The sequence below is a fragment of the Lactuca saligna genome, chromosome 2 (genome assembly GCF_052625555.1).
Source record: "Lactuca saligna cultivar CGN05327 chromosome 2, ASM5262555v1, whole genome shotgun sequence".
NCBI classification, from domain to species: domain Eukaryota; kingdom Viridiplantae; phylum Streptophyta; class Magnoliopsida; order Asterales; family Asteraceae; genus Lactuca; species Lactuca saligna.
In genome coordinates, this window is record NC_136418.1 from 13,477,606 (window position 1) to 13,490,499 (window position 12,894).

Genomic DNA, 12,894 nt, shown 5'->3' on the forward strand with positions numbered 1-12,894 from the left:
CGAGGTAGGTTGTAAGTCAAAGAGTATTCAACGGGTTGATGACAAGATCGAGATGGGCTATTAGTCAAAGAGTGCTCATTTGGAATGATAGCAAGATCAGAATGAATCGTTAGATAATGAGGCCAATACTTGAATGTAAAGTTATCACTATGATGTCTATAGTATTTTGGGAAACTCATTAAGCTTTGTGCTTACAGTTGTAGATTAATGTTTTTCAGATACTTTCTCAGGGAAGGCTCCGGCTTGATCCATTGCACTTACATCATTATTGGCAATTTTTAGATTTCCGCATAAATATATCTAAAACTCTAATTTTTTTGTCACATCAACTTGTCGATTGAAAACATTGGATTTATGATTTGGAATTTAATGGAATGGATGTCATTGTTCTCTTTTAAAAACGGGGAAAATATGATGAATTTTTAGGACGTTAAACTAAAAGGTTTAATTATGTCGAATTAATAATAACTGTGACGTGATTTTGTGCATGAAAAAGTTTTGTATGAAATTCAAGTAATTTTTTTCGGTAGTAACCCCGCACTTAGTTTTCTTGAATTCTTGCACATCACAAAAAAGAGAGGTGTAAAAAAAACTTTATGGTTGTAAGCAACGATGATGAAGACGAAACTTAGTTGTCGTATTGGGCAACGGATGGTGGAGGCATTTGGTTGTCGAAGACGGTCTAATGTCCTTGTGGGTGCTCGATATTCTGAACAGAGCCATGGTAGGAGGTCGGTGTTGATGGTGTTAAACCTAATGATATGGTAGGACAAGGAAGGTGATGGCCTTGGTATTGTTAAGGCATGAAATTGATATACCTATTTTATAGGGTTATTAACTAATTCAATTTTTACTATAGTTATCAAACATTAAAATTCATATTATACCTTTGTCAAATTGATTGATCGAGAATAAGTCAAACTCACAAAATATTTGATCATAAAATCCTTTTTTAGAGCATGGATCATTCTTAGACGTAATATTTCTGGCCCACCCACGGTTTTAGTTTCTATAGGGGCGAACCTACTTGGTGTCTCATGTTAGTAAGGACAATCATTCCAGTTTACCACCAAATGCAAAATTTCGTGTAAATTTGTCAAAAACTATCACAAATCCATCAAAAATCTGTTACGAATCCGTTGGAAATTAATCTGAAAATCCTAAAAGTGTAAAGTTAATATAAGTATGTCCGTAAAACCCTTTTAGTGACAGATTTCATTGGAAAAATAATAGCACAACCCTTGAATAACTATACAGCCCTAATATTTATTTCTGCGTCCGCATGACTGTATATGATGGCAGTAAAGTAAACAATTAACTAGAGATGAAAATGGGAAGCAAAGCACATGAAGCAATGATGCAATAGCAAAGACTAAATCATGTTTCTCACTTTGTATATGAAAGCGATCCCATGTTGTCTTTTTGTAAATAAAAAAATAATAAGATGACGAGATGTTGCCAGGTGTTTGGGATGGAATAGAATATATACACACACCCCATCTCTCCCACCACTAACATCTCTCTATTTCTCTCTCTACACTCGCAAGTAAGTCGAAATTTTTTTATAGAGATTTCTTTTCCATAAATGGAAAGTAATAAACCTCCAAGACACGGCGGAGGAACGATGGTAGCCACCACCAAACCATCCAGATTTAACCGGATCTGTGTCTTCTGTGGAAGTAGCTCCGGCAAGAACCCCATCTACCGCCATGCCGCCGTCCAACTCGGCAACCAATTGGTACACACGTGTCTTCTTCTTATAACGTTAAAGAAATTACTTTTATTTCAGAGTTTTACTCTAACTAGGTTCATCAAGAACTTAACAGATACAGTTGGATTAAAAACAACTGATCATCGAGTCTTGACAATTAAATTACATGTCTAAGAGATAAACTTCTTAATGGATTACAATTGTTCTGTTAAGGGAAAATTTTGTTTAAATGATAGATTTATTATTAGTATTCTTTTTAAATGTTTTTTAATAATGGATTACTCGAAGTATATATTTTTCACTTTAACTCGAAAACAAGGATTTTTGCAATGAAAAAATCATTATATAATTGAAATTCAACGTGTGCGATAGTTAATAAATGGCTATGACCCTTATGGAAGTACATGCACTACTTTTGAACCCCATGCAAAGCGACAAATGGTCTATATTGGCTCTATATATAAATTTCTAACGATGGTATTTGATATTTTATATCAAAATAATCGTACAAAGGTTCATATTTACAAAATTATATGAATATATAAAATGATCATAGTCCATCTTTTATCTTTCAGGAAAGCAAAAGTATACATGTATAAATTTTGACATTGTATTCATGTTTTCCAATTACAATGGCTTCTTTGCGCGTTTTTATCAAGAAAGGAAATGATTTTCTTATAAAATATCAACGGTATGTTCGTCAACCAACTTCAAAACAGAACCTGAAATTAAAATAATAATAATAACAATAATAATAATGATAATAATAATAATAATAAATGATTTATTTGAGATTATAAGTTTAAAACTTTAATATTAAATGAAAATTTTCTAACTCAAAAATTAAATCCAATAGTTTTTAAAAGCTATTAATTTTTAACTGATATATTTATATTGATTTACACATTTCAAAAAATTTATGATTTTTTTGCCTAAACATTTTACAAAAATAACAGTTATAATTTTAGCTTTGAGTTAACTTTCCTAAACATACCTGGCCGGTATGATAATTACTAGGTCAACTATTTGTCATGTGTCTACATGGTGTAATGGATTTCATATTAACCGACATGGAAGGATAAATTTTAATATAAAAGTAAAAAGTGAGAACAAGTTTCATTTTTAGTGGCCTGGTTGAGCTTAAATATATCAAATCATATACTATAATTACTTTATAATAATCTTTTATAAATAAATAAATGCTACTAGTTCATTTGTAACACGTAAGTAAACTTTGGTTCACATGTTTTCATTATTTATATAATAATAATTTAATATACATATAAAAAAAGGACATGGATCAATTACTTCAGTCAATAAAGCTAAAGGCCTTGTTTAATTTATTTAAATACTTACAAAAGAAATCCCATTACAATTAAAACTTGTCTTTTCTATAAAAATATACAATACTTTTTGACACAGTCTAGGAAAGAACATTCAGCGGTTTTCAAACAAAGTCTAAAAGAATTACATTAATATAATTTCAACTCGATACCTTGAGGAGGTGTTAGGTGTATGATCTCATGTTTTGTGAAAGAGCCCACAATTTTAATTTTTCGATGATATGTTACTAATCTGTTATTAATATGTGGCTATCTATCGTTATATGTTACTAATCCATCTTTATCCATTTTTAATCTCTCGTTGATCTAAAATTTTAAGGAACCATTAATTTTACTAATCACATAGGGGTTTCAAAATCAACGGATTAACCGTGTTTACGATAATTAATCATTTTATAATTGTTTTAAACAAACCAAGCATGAGTCTCGACTCAGCTAGTTTGTAGCCCTGATGATACTCATCTAGTTTTTCATCATTTGGTATACAAACCGATGTCATTTTGGCTTTACATTTTGTTAGCAATGAATTTTGGACCTATTTAAAATAATGGTAACAATTGTGTTTTATAGAACTTTAAAAGTTTTTTTTTTTTCTGATAATTATTAATTTATTAAACTGTATAATTAAAATAATTTGGAAATTGCAGGTTGAAAGGAGGATTGATTTGGTATACGGTGGAGGAAGCATCGGGTTGATGGGTCTTGTTTCAAAAGCCGTTTTCGATGGTGGTTGCCATGTCATAGGGTACGAATAAATCACTAAAATATTAAAATAGGTCATATGATCATGACAGAAAATAAAATAATAAATTTGTAAAAATTACTTGTAAAACGAGTTTCATGAATTTATATTAATTTACAAAATCAGATTCTATGTTTATTTGTTATTTTCGTGGAATACCAAGAATTTGTAGAACAATAATATTTTTAAATTTTTTTGGGAATAATTTATTCATTTATATTTTATAAAATACTAATATTTTGCAATGTAGTAGATTTTTTCTGCTAAAAATGACCAGAAACATAATTTTTCAAAATAAAAAATTAGTGGTGATTTTTCAAAATCATGCATATTCCAAACTATGAGGAAAAGGACTGGTATTGTCGTTTCGTTGTGTCAATTTTGTAGCTATAGAATACGAATTTGTTTTTTGTTTAGTCATTGTTTCTAATTTTGCAACTTACCAATTTGTATCTATTTTAGAAAGAAAAAAATTGACAATTAGACCCTATTTCTGATTGATTGGTGCTTTTTATAATTCCACTTTTATGAGTGGGACTTGTCATGTAAATGGTTAATGGTTTGTGGATAATTCCATTCTTACAGAATTTGTTACTTTCAATGGATAATCGTTTTGTATTCATAATTTATGTACATGTATAAATTTCAAGCTTATTGTTTATTGTTGATGTTTAGGGTGATACCCAAAGTGTTGATGCCAAAAGAGGTAGAGTCTCTTGTTCATTAGTTAATTATTAATTTATTTATTTATTTGTTTTTGTATTAGACAATAAAAATACGATATGTTCAGATCATCGGAGAAACCATCGGTGAAGTTAAACCAGTGTTGAACATGCATCAAAGGAAAGCGGAGATGGCACGACAAGCTGATGCTTTTATAGCATTGCCAGGTATCAATTTTGTGTAGAATTTCATTTCGGAAATTATATATATATATATATATATATATATATATATATATATATATATATATATATAAACGTAGTAAAAATTGATGTATTTGCATCTTTATTTTCAATTCGATTACATAATATGAGAATTTGAAAACAAAAAAATAAATAAATAAAACACAAACAAAAACAAATGAGATAAAACTCAAGATGTGTTGTTGAATTTGTTCTTTCCATCGCTTATATTTTAATTGTATTTAATAAGTCGTTAATTTATTTGTATGCATTCTCATTACATTGACCATCTCATATGAGAGGTCGGGAGTTCAAGTCTCGGTGGAGACATAGGTGGTTAATTAAGAGTAGATTGGTTAGTTTGCCGTTTCAAAAAAATAAAAAAATAAAAAATAAAAAAAAAGATTGAATTTGAAATGGATAATTTGCAATATATGATCACAATGGAAAATAATATTAGCCTCAATAGATCTAAATGAATAAATTTTGCTATATTGAATATCACCGGTAGATGATTCTATTAATACTAATTACCCGATTGGAAATATATTAAATGATATAATAAAAACCTAAGAAAAGTTTAATAATATATTGAATATAATTTAATTTAGCAAAACCAAATTGCTTTATTTTATTAATCTAACTCACCAAAGGGTTTCTAATCTAGGGTTATTAGATGTTGTCATTTTTCTTTGAGGTTGAAAGTTCAAATATTATCTGAAACATAAATAAATTTATAAATAATTTAAACTTATATTATATTTTCCGTTAAAACAAAAAAAGGTGAAACTAACTCAAAACAATAAATATATCTCATTTATGACTTCGCAAATTAAGTGTATTAACTTACTATTGCCTAATTATCTTTTTTGTGTTTTTGTTGAGGCAATAAATTTAAAAAGATCCTTATATTTTTTACATTTTACAAATTCAACATTAAACACAAAAAAAATCAATAGGGGCAGGTGTCACTTATTATTAATATTGTATATCGGTAAATATTTTTATAGGTGGCTATGGTACACTTGAGGAACTTCTCGAAGTAATTACATGGGCACAACTTGGAATCCACCAAAAACCGGTGATTAATATTTTTCAATATGAATGATATTTTTTGTAGCACTAATCCTTTTTTATATGTTATAATATTATTTATTTAAGGATTTTCATCTTTTTATTACTGAGTAAAATATTTGGATAAGATAAAATTTGTGTGCATGAGTTTTTGCTTATATATATGACTATAATAGCCCAATTTAGCGCCGATACCATATTATATGATACCATATTCTAGCATAGTCTATACAAAGTACAATGGGCTATAACAAAAGGGGCCTAACATGGGCTATATATAATATAATAATGTACATTAAAGGTGAGGTGAGTTTGAGTCTACTAGATAATTAAGGTTGTTTGATATCATATTTAGAAACAACTGATTCAATCATGACTCCTTTTGACTCCTCAGATATGTGGTTTACTTGGTCAGATTCAATGTTGGTTCGATCAATATTTAACTATTAAACAGTTCTTAACATTTTTTTAAAGCATACCATTTTTCATGATCAATATTGTTAAAAAGATTTAAATGTTTACAGGTAGGGTTGTTGAATGTAGATGGATACTACAACTCTTTGTTGTCTTTCATAGACAAGGCTGTTGATGAAGGTTTCGTCTCCCCTGCTGCCCGTGGGATTATCGTTTCTGCCCAAACTGCCCATGAACTATTGTCCAAGCTTGAGGTATATAATCGTTTTCTTGAACAATTAAGCAAAACATTCTTTCAAAAAAAATAGAAAATATATAACTATACTTAATAATATCAAATGTAAGTAAAAGTATGGTAGTTTTTTATTACATCTTTTAATTCTTTATTCGAATAAAAATGTTTGTCATTTGAATATTTTATTATATATTTAACATTTATGTGAAAATAAAATTTAAATTTGAAGGAATACGACCCAGAGCAGAATGTGAGTGAAGTAAAACTGAGTTGGGAAATGGAGCAACAATTGGGTTATACTGCTAAATCAGAGATTGCACGTTGACTTAATCTCATCCCTACAAACTTCCAACTGAAAACCATTGACAACCGTTAGATTGAGTAGACCACCATAAGTTTGTTCTGATATATAACATAGGATCTTAACTCTCCTTGACTTTGAGGGAGGGTGTATGGATTTGTTTACTTCCATGTATATTTTGATTGTACCGGGTGTACTATTGCTAGGAAAACACGAAAAAGTAATATTGTGTTTTATGTAGTTTTTTTAATATATAATTAAACTGAAATATTTATTGATTTCTTATCTTGTAACTAGACTCACAATATGTTCTAATTTATAAATGTGTTTTTCCTATTCCTTATTCTTATTTAGTTAGTTAGAATCACACACAAATAATATAATTTATATAATCACATTCGCCAATATGTATATGTGTTATCCTTCCAACAATCTCAAACTCTAGGATACCGTCTCATCTCGGTTTCCCTTTAGTATCATATAAGATATAAATCAGGTGCACAATGTCTCAGCTGGTTGACACTGCCACTTGAAGCCCAATTTATATTTAAACTCAAACTCTCACGTTGGACCTTTTGAAACTCGAACCCTTATCTGTTTGTATGAAAAGAGCATGCGATGTTTCACTTGAATGATTTAGGTACCGATGAAACTGACACCAATCCCGAAAGGAGCCCAACAAGAACTGCGGTATTATACGTACTTGGTTCACCTTGCATGGAGTTATTACGCGAATCTATATAGTTATCGGCTTTGGAGGGCCCACCAACAAGTGCACCGGTTGCAACATTAGGGTTTGGTTCCTTGGATTCGAGCCACTTGTAACCATCTTTGCAACCGGTTTTCACATTAGCAGGTATCGAGGCTCCCCTATGGTGTACATATTGCGGGTATTTGTTACCGTATCCGACAAGATAACTCATCTTCATTGGATTGTCTCCCAATACGTAATCCGCCTAATGGAAAAATTGTTGATTATTAGTAGGGATAAATGCATAAAATAGCAATGTACTTTGTATTTATTTGTATATTATAGTATCCTAGTGTCATTTTTTTTTCTATCACAAAATTGTACTTTCAATTTTTTTTTCTTTGCTAAGACATTGTGTTTTCATATTTTCAAGAATATACCCAATATATAATTTCAACAATTTTTCTTATAAGGACATTTTACTTTGAAAAATATACCAAATTTTAGTAATGAATTCGTGGATTATTTGAAGGGATAAATGAATGAAATAAGAATGTACTTTCATTTATTTAAGTATTATAGCATCCTATTTTCTTTTATTAAGACATTGTTCTTTAGAAAATGTACCTAATATTGTAGTTTCAAACTCTTTTATCAGGGCATTACACTATGGAAAATCTAGTAAATTACCGCAATGAAAATTCCCCAATGTGAAATATGGTGATTATTATTAGCGCTAAGTGCAAGAAATAGCAATGTAGAATTTTATATAATAAATAAATAAATAAAAGTACAATATTATTTCTTGCGTTTAACCCTTATTAATACTATTATTATCAAAAACAACATCTCCCATAAGTTATTTGTTAAACAAGAAATGAATGGACAAAACAATACCTGTGACATGGCAAACATGCGGAGATCGGATGGTAAGAAGGAATCTGAATTACATTCGAGTTTTGAAGTATCCGATGAAATCATATAATCGCTAAATAAAACAGCTAAAAATGCAGAAGCTACAGGTTGTTGCAACGAATGCCACTTGCTCACCCATATTAGACCACCTGCATTATCAACAAACACAATGAAACACTTTGCATTGTTCTGTTCTGTTCTGTTCTTTTAAAATATGAAAAATACCTTTTGTTCTGCTTGATGTTGCGGATGAAGAATCTGGCAAAAGGCTGCACATGACTGCTTCAGCTGACTTTCTATACATATCCATGTTTTCTGTTTCTGCTACAACTTCAGGACCAAAGAAGCTTAACCTTGACAACAAAACCTAATATGCCCATTCAAATACTCAAATATTTATCGAGTTTCCTAATAGTTTCATAGGTTGCGTTTGTTACATAGGATATAACACGATTCCTTAATTTTGTCCTTATTAAGACATATTATTTTTTACCTAAGTGTCGAATATATTCATTAGACTATGTACTAAAAATCAAACCTAAGAATTTATTTTGTGACATAAGGGAATAATACATCAAGAAAAATCACCCCCAAAATGTAGCAAAAATGAAACCAATTAAACCCCATTTAGGTCTCCCAACTTTACCTAAGCTTTATTTAGTACAATCTTTAGCTTGTTATACTTTTTTTCATCCATTAAATTATTGGGAAGTCTTCGATAAAGTCTCAATATTTTGGTTCAGTTTACGGTTTAATCCCAACATTTATTTTTCGAATAGAAAAGTCTTGATTATATAATTTTATACGACAATCTGTCATTTTCTGTTGAAAAAAAATAAGAACTGTTTCATTAATTTGGACAAAAATATAAAATAATTGGGATTTTTCTTTAAAAAAAATAACCGTAAACTGGTCTAAAATATTGAGACTTTATTTGGAGATTTCCCTAAATTATTTGGATAAAGTTCAATCTAGATAAGCAATGCTTAAAAGATTGTTGAGAAAACGACACCATGCTTGTGCAAAAATAAGAAAAAAAAAAACACATAATGACAAATTTGTAAAACGTTACGACTTAAAGGGTCTTGCTTAAATCGTTTCTTTCTGCATTAAGTGAAAAAGAAACTAACACCTAAGTCTCTTAAGAGACAACAATTAATGTATCAGTTTCTTGAAGTTATCGATTTAAAAGAGAAAAAAAAAAAAAAAAAGAGAGAAATCTTACATGAGTTCCAGGAAGCTTGTCATCCCAACTAAACCAAGTAGGAGTTTCCCAATTAGCAAACTTTTCTCCATCTTCACCCGTTACAAATTCAAGATACTTTCTATCTTTACTTGCATAATAAAGCCAACTAGCTGCCCACAAAAGCTCATCACCAAAACCGGTTGAATTGTAATAATCTTCAACTTCAGGGATGCTTTCGCTATAACTCCCTCTATTCTCATTAGCAAAAGAAAACAAGTCCTCAGCATGACTCAACAGCAACTTTGAATATTTCAAATTGCTAGACTTGAACACTAGTGATGCGGAAGCCATGGCTGCTGCTGTTTCAGCCGCCACATCTGACCCTGGGGCTGAAGGGTTGACTTTTTTTATAGGTCTTTTTTCAGTCATGTCTTCAGGTCTATCCCAACATTTATGGTCCTTCACTGGATCGCCAACCTGGCAACAATAAGTGCCACGTCATCGTGTTTATAGGTTTTTTGGTTACATATTGTTTGTATTTTTTCATAAATAGATGTAAATTGGTTAATATTAGTTGTCTTTTATTCTAGTATGATGAGATTCGGAAAGGAAAGGAGAGGAATGGAATGGTTTATTCCATTGGAAAGGAATGGAATGGAATGGTTTATTCCGTTCGAATGAGAACAAGCTTTTATTTTGCATGGTGGAATGGGCCATTTTTCGACGAATGTGATTATTTTCATTAAATAATTTTTATTTCTTACTTTTAAGGTGTTTTTTTTTTCATTCCATAATGGTATGAAAAGTTGCAATAAAACCTATGTTTATTTATGTAATTTTTAGTGACATGTATCCTTTTTAAAAAAATTCCACGGTTATAATTAAATTAAAATATTATCTTTCTAAATGTAACTACAAAATATATTTATTGTTATAATCTTATTTGGGTTTCAATATTGTGCTTAATTTTTTATGTTTAGTAAATTAAATCTTTATAACATAAATTAATTATGAACAGAGAGTATAGTAAAAACTCTACACTTGAATAAACAATTCTCATTTTAAACATATTATCAAGTTATAAAACAATCAGTTAACACTTTAGTTACATAAAATATAAAAAAGAAAAAAAAAATCATATAAAACTTAATTCCACTCCTACACGCTACCGAAACATGATCATGGAAAGTAATTACTGATTCCATAACCTTTCTTACTTCATTACCATAACTATTTCATTTATCCTGTCATTCCATTCCATCCAATCAAACAGATCCAAAAATAAGTTGAATTATATAAAACAAAACTCATAAGCAATGATTTGGTTAACATCATCATGGAGTTTACCTGGATATAAAGCTCATTAGATGTAGGATGAGCATTAACAAGGTAATCAGTGATCCATTTAAGTGATTCTTTAGCAGGTTGCAATTGATCCACTACTTCCATTTGATCACCATATTCGAGTATGGCCCACGAAAGAACAGTAGCTGTAAATGCCATTGGGAATCCAAACTTCATATGGTCTCCTGCATCATACATTCCTTTCGAAAGATCAACACCTTCTTCATTCCCATCATTTAAAGCTGAATCTCCCCTCCATATTATCTTATTGTTCTCCAACTTTCCAGCTACAACACAATGGAAATATCATAATTCAGGATAAAGAGGGCATTCACGTCTTTTACACAAACAAGAGATCCAGTGTGAGTCCTTGTTTGCCCTTTTAGGAGACAGTTCTTAATATTGGAAGAACTAATACATAAAATGACCAAAAAGAACAGTAAAAACAAGAGTAATCTTCTTAAACAAGAGCAAAAATCTCTTGAATTGGGTTAAAGAAGAATCAAAAAAAGTAACTTTAGCTGCTATGCAATTCAGAAGTGGTTTTTTGACGTCTAAATTACTCTCAATCCAAAGTTAAAAAGCGATCATCGTAACATTTAGATAAATTGTCCCAAAACACATGTACAACGAATGCTTATGATTCAAAGATTACATGTAAGCTTGATCATAAATGGAAGATAAACTTGAAATAAATCGAGCTAAACATCAAATTAAAGAGATAAATTACGACTAATGTAACGGGTAGCCTTACATTTTTGGACATCGAAGAACTGCATAGCGATCTTTAGAGCATCGCCATATTTCTTAGAGACGATACCTGTTCCATACACAAATTTCTTGGTGTAAGTAAGCACTACAGCGAACGCAACCACCCCCAATGCTATCATCAAAATGAACAATAAAAAGCCTCGAGATTTCTTTCGTTCGCCTATTTTTCCCGTCATCTTTGCCGCGATTAGTCCTCAGATTTGAACAAAATCGATTCTTGAATTGATTGAAATTAGAAATGGCCGATGGAAATCTGTCAAATTGAGCAATTAATTCAACAATGTTTACGACAAAATTGTAGGCATTCACTGGATTTGATCTTTGTATTTTTGACAACGTTGAACAATGAATGTTTTTCTTGTTCATTTTCCACTTTCCGCGCCAATACCGAACTCAGATAACTTTTCTCCTGATGTTGAATTTGTTTTTCTTCTTTTGACCGGCTATTATAAGGTATTGATTATATTTTTGTTCTTTGTGTCACATTAATATACTAAACAATTATTAAATTTCATTAAATGAGTATTATATGTTGTAACCATTTAGTTGGATATGTGGATTTGTAAAAACAAAAAATAAAAGATATTTAATTTCCCTAAGGTATTTTACATAGGAGTTATTTACAACAAATTTTTTAATACATAGTAATTTACACTTTAGATGGTTGTGCAATATGAAGAAAAAAACACATATAAGTATTATTCATGACCAAAAATTGTTGTGTAAGATTTGTTTATAACACAAGATTGTTAAGGGTGAGCATGAGACAACTCATTACATGAGCCGAACAACGGGTTATGATGTGTGAGAGTAAGCACGGAGATGACCGCAACCCGTTATAATGTATCGACGATCAAACCACGTCTGACAAGATCCAAATCTTAATCATATGATTTTACGAGCAAACGATCCTACCTCTAAAAAAATAATATGGATCATATTAGGATCAAGTTTTGTATAATATCGTATTTCATAATATTGTATTTCAGATTGGGATCCGATCCAATCCTATAATTCCATCAAAATTTTAATTCAAGAATTACCTAATAGTTTTGTACATATTACTTTAACCTTTTTGAATCATAAGGATTAAAGGGTAAGGTAAACACGCGTGCACACACACACACACAAAAACTTTCTCACTTCAAGTACTTGAGAAACCCGTCATACCCTCAAAAATCAAACTAAGAATCAAAAGAAAAAAAAAATAAAAAAATAAAATAAAATCAAGAAGCAACTCAAAATTCAAATGGAATATTAGG

The 12,894-nt window shown here is 30.2% G+C and overlaps 2 protein-coding genes across 2 annotated transcripts; one reads left to right on the forward strand and one right to left on the reverse strand.

The window, feature by feature from the left end:
* The first annotated feature begins 1,502 nt into the window (after window positions 1-1,502).
* Window positions 1,503-7,061, forward strand: LOC145030713 (cytokinin riboside 5'-monophosphate phosphoribohydrolase LOG7-like). The gene is made up of 7 exons (XM_078979112.1): window positions 1,503-1,738; window positions 3,702-3,799; window positions 4,472-4,502; window positions 4,587-4,686; window positions 5,712-5,782; window positions 6,300-6,443; window positions 6,654-7,061. The coding sequence occupies exons 1-7, from the start codon at window positions 1,586-1,588 to the stop codon at window positions 6,747-6,749; spliced, it is 693 nt and encodes a 230-aa protein (XP_078835238.1). The 5' UTR covers window positions 1,503-1,585; the 3' UTR covers window positions 6,750-7,061.
* Window positions 7,062-7,094: 33 nt separating this feature from the next.
* On the reverse strand, window positions 7,095-12,028 carry LOC145030712 (endoglucanase 2-like). Its single transcript, XM_078979111.1, has 6 exons — window positions 11,616-12,028; window positions 10,865-11,148; window positions 9,557-9,994; window positions 8,557-8,698; window positions 8,314-8,480; window positions 7,095-7,681 (listed from the first exon to the last, which is right to left on the reverse strand). The coding sequence occupies exons 1-6, from the start codon at window positions 11,806-11,808 to the stop codon at window positions 7,349-7,351; spliced, it is 1,557 nt and encodes a 518-aa protein (XP_078835237.1). The 5' UTR covers window positions 11,809-12,028; the 3' UTR covers window positions 7,095-7,348.
* Between the last annotated feature and the right edge of the window lie 866 nt (window positions 12,029-12,894).